This window comes from Neolamprologus multifasciatus, chromosome 15 (genome assembly GCF_963576455.1).
Source record: "Neolamprologus multifasciatus chromosome 15, fNeoMul1.2, whole genome shotgun sequence".
In the NCBI taxonomy this organism is placed as follows: domain Eukaryota; kingdom Metazoa; phylum Chordata; class Actinopteri; order Cichliformes; family Cichlidae; genus Neolamprologus; species Neolamprologus multifasciatus.
The window spans coordinates 23,112,453-23,131,388 of record NC_140453.1 but is presented as its reverse complement, the minus strand read 5'-3'; the positions used below and the strand labels follow the sequence as shown (position 1 = coordinate 23,131,388).

At 38.3% G+C, this 18,936-nt stretch overlaps 1 protein-coding gene across 2 annotated transcripts in view; it reads left to right on the top strand.

The window, feature by feature from the left end:
* LOC146502111 (connector enhancer of kinase suppressor of ras 3-like) overlaps positions 1-18,936 on the top strand; it is a 49,553-nt gene continuing 30,617 nt past the window's right edge. The window contains exon 1 of one of the 2 annotated variants that reach the window (XM_085132692.1): positions 1-266. Coding sequence is in view for 1 of the 2 variants with exons in the window: in XM_085132693.1 (XP_084988819.1) it covers positions 215-266 (52 nt within the window). In the remaining variant the exon portion in view is untranslated. The remainder of the gene's footprint in view (positions 267-18,936) is intronic. The other variant, XM_085132693.1, reaches the window with a different exon arrangement.

The following is an 18,936-nucleotide window of genomic DNA, read 5'->3' as shown; positions in this document are numbered from 1 at the left end:
TGCTCCACGCGCTGCTAACCAGTCACCACAGAGCAGCAGGCAGCAGTCCGTCAGTGAGTGGCGGACCGTTGGGTCGTTGTTTCACCGTGTGTCTCTGTCCTGTAACGGACCTCTTGTGTTCTTTTCTGTGATAAAGTCATGTCCCATTAACGGATTCGTCTCGCTGGTTCTGGAGTTAAATTAAACCCTGGTTCTCCCAGCGCTTTGGAGAAAAATGGAAGCTGTGAGCAAGTGGAACCCGCAACAAGTGGTGGAGTGGATGAGAGGTAAGGCTGCTGAAGAGTAGGAACTAACTACATCCAGTGGGTGGGAGTGGTAGTGGGGTGGGGGCAATTAGCGGTTCTTTGGGGGGCAGAGAGGAGAGTTAATGGCTAACTGTAAAGTTCTGCTTTTCCCGGTCTTAACCTACTTGTCATGCAGGAGTTTTCTTGATCTTTATGGATCAGTGTTGGTCCCATAAACTGCAAACAGTAAAATCTACAACTTTTATGTGATTTTTTTTTTTTTTTTTTTAAATTAATATTTTTAAAGACGTTTCTAGTTTATGGCTAATTGGGAAGCTTGTGTCTTGGAGGAATGTTTGCTTTTAGATTTAAGGAGTTTACAGCATGTATATATTTACTCAGAGCTAAATTCACATACAACAGGTAAATATTATTTTTCTTAAAATAACTGAAATTGTTTGAATATTTTACTATAATCTAATAATAGTTTTTCTACTGTTTGTTCCTTTTATTGATATGTTTTACTTCTGTTTGTGTTGTGTATGATGTAGTAGACCTCTACTACTGGAAGCTTGCAGTCCTGTTTGCAAAGTACCCTTAAATAACAAACTTGGGGGGGAAAAAAATTGATTTTTACATCATGAGCTGATAAAAGTATATGTTACCTTTTAAAAAAGCAAAAATATTGCCAGATAAACCCTAGCTACATGGTTAAATAGTTTATAATGCATAGCTCTCATGTTTGTAGATTTGCCAATATGTAGATGATAGTGGATTGTATATTGATGTATTCCTAATTACATTTTGTTTATATTTATGAAAATAATAATTTTGTAGTATTAAAAGTTGTCTAAGTACAGCCACAAAGGGGTTCTTAACAACACCCTCATTTACTAAGGGAGCTAGCATTAGCCCCGACAGTGGCGAACAGTGTTAGAAAGTAATATATAGTTGGCTAGATAGCAATAATTTGCCTATGCTGCATAAATCTGGTGACGTTTAGAGACTATAAGAGAGAGAGACATGGTGCTAAAATAGTCCTGAATTGACAGATGATTGGATATTTGGATTCAGGCTATGGTTACCATGTAAGCCCCTGAGATTGGATATAGAAGCCAACCATATCCGCTCACATTGTTATTTTACTACATGGCTACATGGCTGGGGTTTTATTTGATACAAAAAAACAAAACACCCTATATAAATAAAATGCACGGTTGATGTAGACGATGGCTTTTTGATATTAACTTATTCTCTTTCTTGTTCACTAACATTGCAACTTTTAAAAGCCAGGGTGAAGCCAAATCAGTTTTTTTTTCTCTTTTTGTGGAGTTCATGTTGTTGTTTGAAGTTACTAATTAGTGGGCTACATTTCTAAGCAAACATTGGCTGTTGTTGCTCAGTGTTAATGTTAACATTTAATCCTTTTAGATATGAATGGAAAGTCTGTTCCAAGTCCTTGAAAAAGGAAGTCATTGCACATTTTTTGTTAGAGGTACCTAAGATTCTCAGGAAGGTCTAACATTTTAATTTATTTAATTTAGTTACTCGTCATATAAAGACTGGCAATAAGAAACATTTATTATGTGAAAAGCATTTCTAAAGCACATTTAAATAAGTGAGAATGCAGAAATTCTACTTGAGAATATACTTGAAAACTTGATTATTGTTATTTTGCAATATAATTTTAGTTTGTATTTAAGAATCTGACTGAAAAATGAACACAGTCTAAACACAAATTAAAACAAACAAAAAAATCCCTTAAATCCCAAGTATAGTGCAGGTTAATTTGACTTGAACATTGTTGGCTGACAGACTGTCTGATAAGGAAACACTCTGTGGTGGTTACAGTGTTGTTTACTGACTGTGGGATTTGCACTCCCACATTCACTGAGCCAAGTATTCATATTCATCACTAACAGTGTTGTTAAGCAATAAACAGGCATGACCAGTTAGCACATCTGCCATAAAACGACACTCAGATGTAATAAAGACCTGTTTTAACCTACGTGACTCTTAGCAGATGACTATCATTTCATTGTTTTTATTATATTATTCAATTTTCATCATAAATGCATAAAGTACTTTATTGAAAAGCGGTTTATCTCCATGGTTTTAAAAGGCAAGTATGCAGCTTTCCTGGAAAAAACAGAAAATTCCTGTGTAAAATGACCCATTATAGGAAAATTTAGGGACAAGTTCAGGGAAACTATTTTAATTTTATTTTCAACCTTTTAACCCCTCTGAAGTGGATAAGTTTGATAATCTGAGAGTTATTAATGTATTAATAGTCTGATATCTGAGGTAAACTAAGCAGACTGGGATAATTACTAAGTCAGTGAGCGTCTGTTGCCTTACTGTGCATTTTCCTGTATTTCAATCCTACTATGAAAAATTGTTTATTAAAAAAACAACAAAAAATCAACACAGGCCATTTTCCTGCCAGAATCTCTTGATATTCATACCATAAGTGAAAAAAAACATTTACTTACCAAGGTGTAATGACATTCATATCAAACTCTTTAAACCAATATCAAATCTCTGTAAAAGTTGTCCTATGTTTTTATTTTTAGTCCAGATTTGTAATTTTACCTCCCTGGGTCATTGTGGAGGATCTCAGTCTGTGTTTGTATGCGTTTATTACACTGCTGAGAGAAAACCATTCAGCCTAGCTTTGCCTCAGTATGCACACATACAGTCATTCACATGCATACATACCAGTGCACTGGCCATTTAGCAGTAAAGACAGTGCAGAGCTAAATGCAGTAAAGTGGTGGGCCTCCTGTCATGTGCCGGGTGAAAAGGTCACCGTGATGCTGGAGGTGCTATAAAACGAAATCTGACTATGTGACTTTGTTCTGCGTGAAAATGAATGACAGACACGTGAGCGTCAGTCCCATGGTTTGATTGCAAATGACAGTGAAAAATGTCAGACTTTACATTTGAAAGGCTTCAAAGTGTTTTGTTTTGTTTTCTTAGAAAATAATGGAGTTGTTTACTTAATTGTCAAAGTGGTTATCAGGATAATTTTCCTTTATTTTCCAAAGTTAAAAAGACATGAGTTGGTAAAGTGGCAAACAGAAGCTTAGAAATGAGATGTGTTGTTGGCTCTGATCCTGCTGTAGTATTGACAGAGTGGATTGCTGTCGCTGGCTGTAGGCAGTGGGGGTGTGTGTTATGCATCTTTGCCTGACTCATGCGATCCAAGCTAGAGGTTCTTTTCATGGAAAGTTCGTTCAGTCATCTTGACTGTAAAATCACAAGTAGGTTTCCAATGAATTTCTCCACCTGACCTCCAACTCAAGCCATTTTTTTTCGGCCACTCTGGTTTCTTATTCCTCTGCTCTTAGTTTTGCTGTTTTTTTTTTACATACACTGTATAGAAAAAAGGACAGCTTCCAGGCCTAAAAAGTCAAGCCATTGAGGAAGTCTTTTAAACATGGATCCCTTTCAGTGGCCACCAGGGGGAACATCCAGTTTTTATCAGTGTTTCCCACAGGATTTCATTGCCTTTGTGACTGTAGTAAGGCATGTGTAGACTTGTGTCTAGGTGAATAAATGATACCATATGCATTCTCTGAAAACAAATAACAACCCAATAATCAGTCTAGAGCAGGGCGATATGACCAAAAATATTTATCACGATATACATTTGAAAATTTGTGATAACGATATAACTGACGATATAATTGACACTAGACAAAATACTTTACAACTCCACAACTTTATTAGTGCAAAAAAACCCCAACCCATCAATGTATGTTCACTTAAACAATCAGCTGTTTTTTATGTGCATGAATGTTATATAAAAATTTAACTGTGCAAATGTAAATTCCTTGCTGACAGTTTAACCAAAAGGCGTTTCTGGTGGAAATGGGCCGACATATCCTCAGCATAACCATGTATAATATCCACAAAACTTAAAAAGAGGTTATACACACACAATACGGTAATATTATGTTGAAGCACAGTATGTATCACTCCGCAAGGCTCCTGCCTACGATAGCCGTAATGCTCCGACAATCCATCAACCTGTGCGGGTTTGTAGCTTAGCAAAGTCGTACTAAAACATTTGACAGATTTTCGAGCGCCGTCTACCACATAAAATCGTTTCGAGGTCAGTAAACATAACCAGAATTCATATATAAGGCACACGGGATTATAAGGGGCGCTGACGATTTTCAGAAAAATCAAAGGATTGATTTTAAGTGTGCCGTATTTTCCAAAAAAACACGGTAATAACGACGGCCCGCTAGCATGCTCTACCAAAAATAGTGCTTTGTTGTGTATCTGACGGACGAAAGCTAAACCAGTTCCACACCACTGAAGTTGCAGCATTTTTACAAACGAATTCTGGTTTATCCGTTTCAATCAACGATCTGCTTTCGCCGCCATGCTTTTTCCACCATGTGCATATGAAAGCAAAGGCACTGCGCATGCGCGTTTTACCCATATTCTATCGCGATATTTCATTTTCCTATCGTTGCCCAACATTATACCGGTATTACCGTGAACGGTATGATATGGCCCAGCCCTAAATCAGTCCATCCTCCTGTAAAATAAAAAAAAATCTATTACCTAACTTTCCATAGCTAGAAATGTTCCTAATGGTTAAAGGTGGGTAAGAATTGTGTCATCAGGTCTCATTTATTTATTGATCATGTTGTCTCAGACAGACAGTTTAGTAGTGGACTAGTGATGGGTCGGTCGGGAACGAAATGGCTCTTAGAGCCGGTTCTTTGACGTGAACGACGCGAGCTGGCTCCTTATTGCAAGCCGTTTTTTTGTTTTGTTTTGTTTTGTTTTTCTCTCACCCTCTCTCTCTCTCTCTCACTTTTTTCCGCTTCACTCAGCATGCGAGCCTTGTGCTTTACGCTGGGCAGAGGGGGGAGGGGCGGTAGTTCCACAAGCAGTAGCTTGTGGAACTACCAGACACAGAGTGTTTAGGGAGAGAGCGGGAGGGAGAGAGAGAGAAAGAGAGCCAGGGACAACAACGGCACATTAGAAAGGTATAGTAATCATCCACAACTATTTTCAGTTGCAGATGACAAAGGATTCAGAAAGTTTATTCATGCAGGTCCATATGACAGAGAATATGCATGTTCTTTTTGTTTTCACATTATAATTTATATTTAATTGCAGTGTTTTGTGTTGTTTCACTTTAAATTTGTAAAAGGAAAAAGCTGAAAATTTAAATAGTTAAAAGTTGAAATGTGAATAGTTGATTTTTGTATTATATGATTTATTTATTACATTTTATGTGGAGTGAATAAATAAACGTATATTTACGGTGGCCCCAAAGCATGTACAAACTCCAAAACACGTACAGACTCCAAAACACATAAAAGACACATAAAAACTCAAAAACACGTAAAAACACGTACAAACTCCGAAGCACGTAAAAACTCAGAAGCACATATAAAAACTCAAAACACGTACAAAAGACAACAGGAGTGCTCCAGGATGCTGGGCGCAGTGTTGAGCTTTTGTTACCTAATGGCTACACAAGCCAGCAAGTACCAACGACCGGATTTGGTGTGTGGTAATAACAGGTAAATGAACATATTTTTTTTAAATTATTTGACTATATATGAATGCTTGTGTATAAATACACAAACAACACACATATGCTTTCATGCTTTCAACTGTGTAATTTAAGTGATCTAGGTAGCTCTGTTTTGGAAGTTCAGTTCATGCTAGAAATGTGTTTTGGAGTTTGTACGTGTTTTGTCTCTAGGGGCCACCGCATATATTTATATATAAGCATATATAAATAAAACCACTTTTTTTACATTAGTAATTCCTTTTGTGCATAATTTTATATTATTGTTAATAATAAATTAATTAAAGCAACAAAACAACCTGAAGAGCCGGTTCAGAGCCGAAAGAGCCGGCTCTTTTTAGTGAGCCGAACCGAAAGAGCCGGTTCTCTAAAAAGAGCCGGAAATCCCATCACTATAGTGGACAAACAACTTAATTTGAAAGTTGAGCTGTTGCTAAGCAGGTTAAAGGGTCCTTCTCGTGTTTCCCGACGAGGAGCCTGCTTGGATTGCTGTTACGGCGGTCCTTGATGTCAGTCCACTGTCTCAAGTATCTTGCTTGAGTGGTCAGTGGTCACAGACGCCATCTCCAACATCTTGGACCGCAGATGGTGATTATAGTTCTTTTTCTACTCTGGAGATCGCACTCCAACTCCATCTTGTTCGGCAGTTTTCATGGTAGTCGCTGCTCGCCTCTGCAGCATTGAGCTCAGGTAGCGTCAGCAGTTCTCCACCTGCTACAGGTTGGAATGTAAGTGTGGCCCACCAGCTCGTAGTGGAGGTCAGGCACATTTAGAAAAACAAATCGGGCTTAAAGACACAATTTTTATCCATCTTTAACCATCAGGAATATTTCTAGTTATTAAATGTTGGGTAGTAGATTTATAGGCTGTATTTTCATACATTTCATCTGAAATGCTTCTGTTTCATCTTATAATCAAACCATTGCTTTCATGCTTTTCTCTTCTATTTAAATCAACATTAAAATCTTGTAAAACTTGATGAACCTTGCAAGGATGAGAGTACTGTGAGTACAGCCTTAAAGCTCTTAGCTCATCAGTGTTTAGTCTCATGTAAATGTGAGCAGTCCTCCTACACCATGTTCCCCTGATCTAACTGAAGAAATGTGTGACCTATAAATAAATGCTTACAATAAATACAGTGAGGGTACCATAAGAGTCTACCCCATGTTTCTGTGCAGGCTGATCAAACAGCTGTCACTGACTGGTAAACATACGTCTCAGGGAATTAACTGAACATGTTCAGACAGATCCACATACCTCCCTACTCCCGACAGGTGTAGTTACACATGACGACAGGCTGGTTAGACGGTTGGCACACTCTAAATATGAGGTCAATGACCTCTTTATGGAGAGGTGCGCGGGAAATAAAAGTCAATGAATAACAAGTAGACTGGAGGAAACTACATAGGGAATGGGTAACAGCAAGCTAACGTATTTAATGCAGTTACAGCGTTGTTTGTTTCTTAAATCACTTTTTCTCTTTTTTAAGTCAGTATTGGTCCTTGAATTCAGCATATGGTATTGATCCCCTCGCCCCCAACTGGTTGCAGCAGATGGCTGCTGGAAGTTTCTTCCTGTAAAAATTGACGTTTATTTTTTTTCCTTCCTGCTCCCTTTGAACTTCATGCCTTGTTTTTTTCTTCAGGGGGAATGGGTGGAATCAATATTTTTATTGCTTGTTCTTGAACAAAAACTCCATTATTCTGTTAAACATTACAGCTCGCATGCTTTAACCAGGCACCAATAGTGCCTGATGAGTTTGGAAATGGAAACACAAGTCAGTATTATATACACTTATATCCTGATTTTGGCCCCCAAGATATACTTCCCATCGTATAGTTAGTTGAGTGTTTAACTCAGTAACTTTAAACTAAATAATTTTTCAGCTAAAATGCCAAACATTGTCTTGTGTCCTTGCTTCTCACACATGATCGTTTCCTTCTTTTCTTTGCCTCCTTTGTTGCTAAATTTAATATATTTGAGTTTCAAGCACATTTTTATGATTAAAGAAGACTTCTGTTGGTGTTTTCGTGGAATTGAGGAGAGTTACCAGTTAATTAAAAAAAAATCAAAATGATAACATTTGTGTAGATTTTTTTTTTGACAGGAGTCAAACATGCTTCACAGAAGCGTTCTTTGTTTATTTTTTTGTTCAACTAACAACCCCAAATACCGTAATTTAGTTTGTAATCCAAAAACACAATTTTGGATCACTTCATGTTTTTGTTTTGGACGCTGTAAATTTATTGTCAAAGTAGTTTCCAGCTGGTTATTTTACAAGCAGCCAAACTTCTTTGACAAAAGTAATGACGTCTTTATGAATGTATGTAACTGATAAGATTTCCCTGTTTGGGCTGTAAAACCGGTTGTAACAAACTCACTGACTTGAACAGTTTTTAGTTTCAAGTTTTAAATCCGACTGGTTGGAAATGCAGAGTCTGTAAAATGGAACATTTTACATTGACACATTAACATGGACTTTGACTCTTTGACCCTCCTCTTCCTCTCGATGCTTTTTGGCCAAAATAAACAATTTTATCTCTAAAAATGTCGATCAGCAGAAAGCTGCCAGAAATCAGCATCACTGTGGTTTCAGTTTGAGGAATTTTATCTAACAAAGAGCTTCCCGTCGGCTCTTTAAAAAAAACAAAACCCCCAAAAACCATCTAGATTACAGCTGTCACTCGTGAAACCCATTTTAATCAGACTTTAAAAGTGTGGGCCATGAGCAGCAGCTGGAAACATCTGTTATCTGCAATCTGGTCAGATTACATTGATCATTTTCACCACCACATGTCTTTGGTGACTCGGGGAAACTTCTTTGTTGTATTTTTGGATTCAGTTTAAAGAGAGTCGTTTTAAATGGGTCGCATGACTTCCAAAGAGCATAATTATTGGTAGTTGGTACAGGAACAGACAGACCAGTGTTGGCCAATGATCATTGAGAAACCAATGCTTTAGTTGAAGGCTAAACTTAAACAGTCTATCAGAATAATAATATTATAAAATAATCAAGAACATTAAAAATGAGACATTAAAGGAGCTCTATGAAGTGTTTCCTAATTAAGGTGATCAGTGTGTTACCTTACTGTGCTGGTGCCTGTTTAGAAAAGCTGGTGATGATTTGACTTTCAGTGAAGGTCACTGTTTCTGAATATCAAGTTATTTGAGTGGACGCTTCAGTCGTGTGACCTGAGATATTAATTCATATGTGGAGTAATTTATATCATGTTTCTGGACTGCTGATGTTGAGCTACATTAGTAACAAAGGCACTGACACAGCATTTAAAGCTGAAGTGTAACGGGCCAGGGAATGAACTTGATCAAAAACAAATGAAGGGGATTATGTGGCAGAAGACAAGGGACACTGCAGGTTTGTTCCACGAGCTTTGTTGTGTTTACCTGAGCTTCTGTTTGTGCAAACAGCATGTGTCTAAATAAAGATTCAGAATTGCATAATGATCCAGTATTGTACATCATGATATGGTTAATGCCTGGAAAAAACTTGAAATAAATTGATAATTTCTGCTTCACGACCAAATAAAGATTTTTTTATTTGAACCTAAATGAGGATTTTGATAATTTTCCCCAATATTGTATTCATTTAATGATGTAAGTCAAAGAACAGCATACCTGTCCTAACAATATGTCAGGCAGTTTGAATGGCTACCTGCCTGTGAGTTATGAGCGCACCTGTAAATCAAACAGACTCAAGTGAATCCCCGTTACTGGACTTATAAACCAAAGAACAGTGAGGAGGTTGCTGTTGAGGTTTGTGGTGGCGCTTCAGTCTCTCACACAGCAAGTAGCAGAGAGGCTCTCGAAACCCAAACCAATTCTTCAAGCTTAAATGCAACCCAGTGTCTTTTTAGCTTCTTGTATCCACCCCTGATTTGTTTTACGCAGAGACAAAGCTACAGATTGAGGAACAAGTTGAAACAGAAGCAGACAAAGACAGACTGTAGTTTAGTTTCCCACAGACTCTGAATTTGGCAGGTTGCTCACTAAGCTGTGGTAGGTCTAGTTTATTCACAGTTGAATCAATTTTAAAAGTTAACTTCACAGTTTTTGCAACGTCTGCAAGATTGTGATTTGTGACATAAGTAAACAGCTTTAATCACAAATAAATGGATTTTGGATTGATGGGTACTTTATTATGACGGCCATTTATCAAATGGCATGTGAAATAAATCCAGGATTACATGGCTGAAAATGAGCTTCTGTAACGTAATCCAGTCGAAAGTGTTTTTGAGGAGCCTGTCACTGACTTTCAACACATCATCAAATTAAAAGAAAACGATCGTCTTCTTGTGCATCCAGACTCATACGAGTGAAGTTTGGCAGGTTTTCACTGTTTAAACTCAGCTGGAATGAATCCAAATAAACAACGTCTCATCCAGTAAGACAGGATAACCGAAACTTTTGGTTTCGATAAGGAGGACGCGACATCCATGTCATCATGTTTGTTTAGTGGGGACGACGACCTTTAATCAGTGTAGTCCCGCGCAAAGAGCTTAAGACAGTCTGGGCTGGGTAAAATTCTTATCAAAGATGCACTTCATGGACAAAATGAAATCTTTAATCTGCTGTGTCTGCTCTGCTTGTGTCTGGCTTTCCATCATATGGTAAGTGTAAAAATCTAATCTAAGATGTGAACATCTTAGACATTAAAAGTAAGGGTCTCTGATTTTTATTTTATTTTTTTTGTTCTTTCCTTTTTCCTGACTTAGCAGTTGAAGTTTCAAAATGTGTTGAACTGGATGCTCATACCATCCATGCTGCTAGCAGAAACCGGCACTTCAAGGCACTTTGTGTTTTGGGTACAGTGTTTTTCTCACACTTCCGATGAAGCTGATTTGATAAATCAACTTGCATGAAGTAGCTTGTTGTGGATATTAAGAAGGACATGTTGGGTTACGACTGGACCTATGATAATTTATCATATCAACCGAAATTCATGGGGAGAATAAAGAAAGAAAGAAAGAAAGAAAGAAAGAACGACAGCAAAACAGCATCAGTAACCTTTAGAAATTACTTTTAGGATCGGGTGTTCGAAGTTTGAGTGTCCTGCCTGAGAATTTATCTCGTTTATTCAACAGTTCGTCACAATTTTCTTCAGAGTATCATTAAAAGTCTTAAATTTTATCTTACTTTAATCAATCAGCCAGTTTAGTCTTAAATGAGCAAAAAAGAAAACTGATTGTTCTGCTATCAACAAGTGATTGATAATTCACGTAGCCAGAGATATTGATAACTCTTTTCATTCTTAGGCTATGTCCACACTAATGCGTTTTTGTTTGAAAACGCATCGTTTTCTCTCCGTTTTGACCTCCCGTCCACACTGAGACGGCGCTTTCCTCAAGGAAAAACGCAGCGTTTTGAAAATGCTCTCAAAAACGCATACATTTCAAAACGCAGCTGTCTCGTCGCAGTTTGGACACACGAAAATGCAGACTTTCTAAAACGATGACGTATTTTAGTCATGTGATGCAGTCATGTGACCAAATAAACAAAGGTAGCGGAGGGCATTATACAGCAGTTGCTTTGATTGTCTCTCAGTTTTGACAGCACTAAAAAAGATGAATATCAGTTTGTACATGCTCCAGATAGCTTTTCTTCAAATTCTTTAATTCTCACTCGCTTTTGCGCAGTACTGGAACGTAAGCGTTTTCATCCGTTTCAGTGTGGAAGCACGACTCTGTGAAAACGACTGAAAACGTTAGTGTGGACGCGGAGCATTTTCAGTTGAAAATGCCATTTTCAAATCTATCCGGGCTAGTGTGGACGTAGCCTTAGTTGTAGTTTGGTGTTATTGGATGTTTGCAGAGAGTGCTGTTCAGTCATGAAGAAATGTTACCCTGGTAATTGCACCAGCTCTAACCAGATGGATTTAAATGAGAAGTGCTGATTGTTGAGGAGTGTGATTTTGATCAAAGACTGAACCAGCTGGTGGATCTTTCTTTTTTTTCCCTCTTATTTTCTTATCAGTGAAGTTGAGTTCACCCAGGGAAGAGCGGTGAATCACAGGAAGCAGCCGGAATATCTCCATAGAGGCCCTCTTCCTGCCTTTTTTCCATCTGTGAGCAACTTTTAGGTCGCTCAGTAGAGAGAGTGTCTCGAGTCACGTTAGCTATATCAGCAGGTCCAGATATCCAAATACACCGATCATGCAGCGTACTGTTTACTAGACAGGCTGTAAAAACCAGAAACTGACCCCCGTAAACTTTACTTACTTTTACTTCAATTCAGCTGTTTAGCTGATATCTCTCACTAATTAAGCTGAATTATTGATCATTTGTCTGACTGGTTCAAAAACAGTGATACACCACTGACAGCAGCCCTTTAGAAATTCACCTGTGAACACATTATGTTTTTAAGTGTTTTGAGAGGAATTTTGCTCTATTATGAGAGGTCTCAAGTTTTCCATGTCAGGGTCAGTTGACTAATTCGAAAACTTCGAAGTGCGTTTTCCATGTGGAGTAGTTGGATGGTCAAAACAATTTATCGTATATGAAATGTCTCCTTTTTATGCATTTCACCCTTGATGCCAGGCTCACCTTGTAGGTGTGATTCCTTATTTTTCAGAATCGGTGCACAGAAGTGAGTTTTAACCCTAAATTCTTTATGTGGTTATCTCTGGGACTTCTGAAGCTTTTGACCAACGTGTGTGTGTTCTGTGAAGTAAAAGTATACATGTATAAAGGTAATGATTTCATTAAATATAATAAATATACTAAAGTTAAAGAGTCTAGGGTGGGATCAAGTGTAGACTTTTTCCGGATGTGATTGAAATAAGTGCTAAATATAACATAATTATTAGGGGTGCAACGATACTCGTATCGATATCGAACCGTTCGATACAGTGCTTTCGGTTCGGTACGCATATGTATCGAACGATACAACATTTTTAATTTATTTTATCAACTTTCCTTCTGACGATGCTGTCTGTGTTGAGCGCTCAGTGGATCTGCGCTCGACAGTGCAGCCTAGGCGGAGTAGTCAAACACAGATTCACTGAGCGCAGGGCAAGCTAGCTAGACAGAAGTTAAGCTCTTGCAACATGGCAAATTGAACCTCCCCCACCCTCATTCAGATCTGGCGTTTGGAACTATTTTGGTTTTCATGTGAAGTATGACCCTGAAGGTAAGCGTGTCATGGACAAAAGTAAAACAGTATGTTGGATGTGCCAGCAATGCTCAATTGGTGGGAACTAGTGTGTTAGCGCAGTTAGTTCGTTAATGTGTTGACGTCTTCCAGCCCCACTCATGAGGCAATCCGCGGTAGCTCGTTAACGGAGATTTGCCGTGTTGTGACCTTAACGTCATTTCAGATTAACGCTGACAGCACTAGTGGGAACACAACCAATATGACTGCACATTTACTCCGACATCATCCTAGTGCAAAGACAAGTGGAAGCAGACAAAAACAAGCACGCATGCTACAAACTTTACCCGAGTCATTTAGACAGCCGTTAGCACATGATTCTCCTTATGGGGACCTGATATGTTTAATATGCTGCTGAGAATATAGCCCAGAAGAAGCGTATAGTATAGCTTTTATTTTGGAAAGAGACATTTCTCCATAATAAACTCTCTTTTCCAAAGATGAGTGATTCCTCAATCAGATACAGGGCTCGCAAAATCGCTAGCCCGACGTCCTGGGGCTTTTTTCCAGTCGGGCTACCAAAATCTATCTCTGCCCTGCCCGTCGGCCTATCGTAGGAAGGAAAAATATATGTCAATGCTTTTGCATTCTTTCGGAAATGTAGCTGGGTAATTATGTCATTGGCATCGGCCACTGTCAATATGTGATATACTGAAATCACGTTTGAATTTGCGCTTGTTTTTTGCTTTCACTTTGCAATCGCGTGAACTGTGTATAGAAAGCGACAGTACTGATTGGTGAGTGATGATAATTTGCGCACCAATTCCTCTGACATCGTCTTATCAATCGTTAGCTTACTATGCAAACATGACAAGTGAAATCTCCTGCAGCTTAAACATGTGAGAGGTTGATCGCGCAGAGAATCGCTGAGCGTTATGTTAGTGCGTGTGTAAAAGCAGCAGGATATATATTTTAGTTCTGCTGAGCCAAATAAGACAGGTCAGGGTGAAGAAGTGACAAAACGGAAAGGTTATGACAAATCAGACTATAAGGCAAAAAGAAAGTGCAGCTTTATGGTTTCATGGACAAAAGAATTTCTGTGGCTGCAATATGACGAGCTAAATAACCAGGGCTGCACATAAGTGGTCCGCAGGTGCGCATTTGCTGTCAAAATAAAAACCCGCACAAGATAAGAAGTTGCAACGCGTGTTTGCGTACATAAGATTTTCAGGAGGAGGACAGACATTTGTTTAGAACTCTTAAAGATGTCGAAGAAGCTCCTTTAAGCAATTACTGTGATGTTCCTCCACCTCCAAAGAAATGTCAGAAGGAGTCCGAACCACAAAAGAAGCACGTATTCTCGGAAAAGTGGTTGCAGGAGGTGAGCTGGCTTCAAACAAATGATGAACGCACAGAGATGTGGTGCAGAATGTGCCGTGAAAATTTAATAAATGACAAATTAATAAAAAGGCATGAACATTTTTTTGTATCGAAAAAATATCGAACCGTGACACCAAAGTATCGAACCGAACCGAACCGTGAATTTTGTTGTATCGTTGCACCCCTAATAATTATGTCTCATACTCCTGAATGGTTACTGTTAAAACACTATAACTTTACACCACTACTTGTAAATAATAAGATAAATATTAAAGTTTGATATAAATCACTGTGATACAGTAGGTCTGCTCCGCTTTTCACTCAGTCAACTCCCACAGTTCCCATTTGTTTAGTTTTTGAGGACAGATCTACACGGTGCTCAAGGAAATCCTTTTTCCTCTTGAATGGTGTTTGTTCGACAGAAGGCTGCCTCACATCCCTCAGATGAATGGTCAGGATGTGTGTGTATGTGTGTGTGTGTGTGTGTGTTTGTTTGTGTGTGAGATATAGTGCAGGGTTTGACAGAGGCCTAGTCAAGCTATGAATAGCCTCATTGCTCTTTTACCACTTTTCCTCGCAGCCCTCCACCCTCGTCCTGTTGTTTTTGGGTGGTGGTGTAAAGATTCCTTTTGTTTCGCCCAGTTGGGGAGTGTTGGGTCCGGACTCCATCTTTGTGCTTCAACAACTCAACACGTGTCATTTGTTGTAATGAAGAGGTGACCGAGACCTCGACAGGGATAAACCTTCAGTACAGAAAGTTTCTGAGGAGATATCTGACCTTTATCACCCGAGTATCACACAAGCCAACTGGACTTGTGATTTTTGACTGCAAAATTATAAAGTAATTCTCATCTTTCAGGAATCATTTCAGTTTTCTCTCTAGCCCAGTATGGTAGAGCGCATACTAAAATCTAGACACAGTGGAGTTTTTGGTAGCAGTGACACTCTTAAAACCTTTATTCTCTTCTTTCTGAAACTGTTTGAATTTTGCATCTAGGACAAATTATAACAGAGTTAGGATTATTTAAAGACTGCTTGTAAAATTGGCCCGCCCTGAGACAATGGTTTAAAAAAAAAAAAAAAGGGCTGAGGGTATTTTCATGTTTAACTGCCCAGTAGTTTGTTTTTACATGTATATTAAAAATGCAAACTGTAAGCCCTGAAAACTACTGTTAGATCTACACATTTAACAAATTCAACATGTTATTTGTTCCATTTAAGACCTCAACAGAGACAAATGCTCAATACAGAAAGTTTTGAAAGGGTATAAACTGCATCTATAAGTAGATATTTAAACTTGTTTTAGTAGTTTAAATGGATTTTAATGGAGTTTGTTGTATTAAACATTCCAGTAATCATAATTCAACAACCCAAATTCCCAAATAGATCTTTAGTATTATATTAAAAATGCAAAATTTTACCAAGCAACAGTTCTTTTAATTTCTGCTTGAATAAACATAATGGATGTCTTTAGGTTTTTGCTTCAGCGTGTTTTCTTTAAAGGTGGGAGGTATCATGGCGCTCCTCGTTTTGTTTGTTTTCATCTTTTTGATAAATGATTAACTCGACTGTTGATGAGCAGCTTGAGTTTAACCTGCAGCTTTTTTGGTATTCTCTCCCGTGCTTGAGATGGCTAGAATAACCAACTTTATAATGACCAAGTCTTATAAATACTCCTTAACAGTCAAAATTGAGTCAAGTCTGACAGAGGATGTTAATCATTGGCCATATAAATCCTGCTTGCGTATTTAAGACCCTTTATTTATTTTCTTTCATTAACATTTCATTGATTTTAAATGTCGCTGAATATTTGGCACTATGGCCGCTCGGCACTACCAAGTTTACCTGATGTTAGCAGCACAACAGCTTTCTTTTCCTGCAGGTTAACGTGCATTTTGTGCTACGGCTGACTGGTTTGCCCTGAGACAGTTTACATAAAGCCACTCGTTTACTCAGTCACGGCGTCATGGGACAGAGGCTGTGTTCTGTCTAACCTTGCTTATTTACAACGCTATGCAGCTACGTACGATCCACATGTAGGCACTGCTTTAACACTTGCTAGCCATACCTGAGAATTCTGTGTGGAGCATCTTTTCTGTTGTCATAGCAACAATTTACAAGACAAGCTGGCCAAACTGCGATTAGTAGGTAGTAGTAGTAGTTTACCTCTGTAAACACCCACAGTTGTTATTTTATTCACAGTCACTTTATTCATACTCAATCTGCACTCCAGCTAAGGAAGTACAGCAAGACGAATCTTTTTAAAAATATATTTAATGATACACATATTGATACTGTAGGAGAATTGATGCGATAATACATCCAAAAATCTCAATACATCTGAACATTACTTGTGAACAAATTACAGTCTGTGCTTTGTAAGGCTTTTTTTTTTTTTTTTTTTTCAGGATGTGGAATCTGGCTGCTAAAGGTTGCTTCAGCCATAAAAATGTTTATTTGTGAGTTTGATTAATAATGAGTGTGTTATTTCCTCAAAGAAGGGAAAAATGGATGTAGAAGGTGAAGCACAGTGTTTTCACCCCTGCATGGCTGGTCAGGCCTGGTGTGAAGTAGGTGTGAACATTGCGTCATCGGGTTTTGGAGAGCTGTGGAAGCAGACACCTCCTGTCAGATGTCAGGATGCTGTGGAGGGGGGTTGAGGTCAGAAGTCTTTCACACTGAACTGTTTAAACAGTTTCTTCATAAATGTAGCCGTCTGCTAATCCAAAATGGCCTCCACATTAGTTGTGTGTGTGTGTGTGTGTGTGTGTGTGTGTGTGTGTGTGTAGGTGGTGGGAGGGACCTTAAAACATGGCTGTCTTACCCTTCTATTAAACTTAACATGTCTTTTACAGGGATGTTCTTGAAGTTAAAATCTTGTTCTTTTAACATAAAAGGAAAATGTATAAATGGGGATGAATGAAGCAGGGTTGCTCAGAGTTTGACACAAATTAGTGAATGCTCTGTGGCTGTATAGCTTATCTCGCATCCGTCTGTGGGTGGAGAGGGTGGCGAGGATAGTTTGTTTTCATAATCTTGGAGAGCAAAATTAGTCACCAAGCCCTTAGCACTGCTGCCATCTTTTGATTGATAACAGATAAAATTGATTAAGACACATGAAGTAATGACCCATCAAATATTAACCTCCTAGTTTTCATGGGTTTGAGGCTATCGTGTAGCTTTGTCATTACGGTAACAATTAAAACTTTCCCACCCTGAGCTGCTGCTTCCTGTTGGCACACAGTTTCCCAGCAGCAGCTGAGAGACAGACAGGCTGAGGTCCACAGTCGTCTGCAAACATGAGACCGGTCAAAGATGGAGAAGCAAGCTTTTCTTACATCTGTGACTAAAGTAAACTTTGGAAAATGGGGCCTTTAGAAACACACGGGCATCATAGCAGGTCGATTTAAAACTGTTGCAGTTTTTTCTCACGATTATTATAATATTTTCTTATCATTATAAGAGAAAAAAAGTGGAACTCATTAAACAGAACAAAATGCTGGGACTAGACTTATGATGTTGAGAAAGAGTACATCAACAAACAGTCCAGCTGATACGGGCCAGTGACAGTGTTTCTGGTTGGATGGATGGTGTATATAAACATACTAAATGGTATAACTTAATAAAAATGCAATTTTTAAAAGGGCCAGTACAAATATACAATGGACCAAGTTTTCTAAGACTCAGCAGTACCAAAGAAAAGCTTGTCCCAGTATGTAAACCTTTGTATGGCTTAATTAAATGTTCAAAAGTTATTGTAGAAAATGGTGATTCGTCAGTAAATTTCTCAATAGTAAATTATATCAAAATTTCTGAACATATGGTCATCAAAAGAGCAAAATACACTAAACAAAGTAAATGTAGGAATTCAGGAATCATGTCAGAGTTCAGAGTGTCTGTGCACTTTGCTCTCTAATGGCCTTTCATGTCAAGCCGAATTTATTCTGTCAACAAACACAAAAGTTTCAACGGAAATACTGAGATGGTTCTCTCTCATTTTAACTGTGCTGTGATGGCAGTGAACTCCGAGCAGGTAAGTTTAAAATCAGAGGTTAAAATTTGAAAGTTAAAGACAGTTTTCTTTTGTTGACAGTATATTTAAAGAACACTTGCAAAAACAGCATTTCTGATGATACAGACAAAAATACTAAACATTCAGTAAAACTGTGTTTATTGTATGCAGTATTTATGTCTTATCTTTTTTTGATGAAAAAGTTGAAATAAGACTGCACGGGTAAGCACAAAAGTAGCATAGACAGTATTTGCCCTGGAAATGTTAAGTACAACATAACTGGCTTCACAGTTTAGTTTTACAATGACTAAAATAACTTGACCTTGAAAATATTTTCTTCCTGGGATGTTCTGCAGTCGATTCTGCAGCGTTAAACGATTACTGGAGGCTTCCTCTCAGACATGCCTGGGCTCTTTTTTTATTGTTGTGTGCGCTAGGGAACACAAGCTCATGGAGTTGCTATAGCAATCATACCGCAATATGATATTTTATAGCATTTAAAAATGAATACCATTATCTCAGACAATATGATGCGACACAGGTCTAGCTGACACTGGACGTATCGATGGGCATCAAGGAAATGCCCTTCGATACGTGCACTGTTTCTTCATGTCTTTTGAAAAGGTGTTCCATGGCCTCGGATGGGCTTGGAA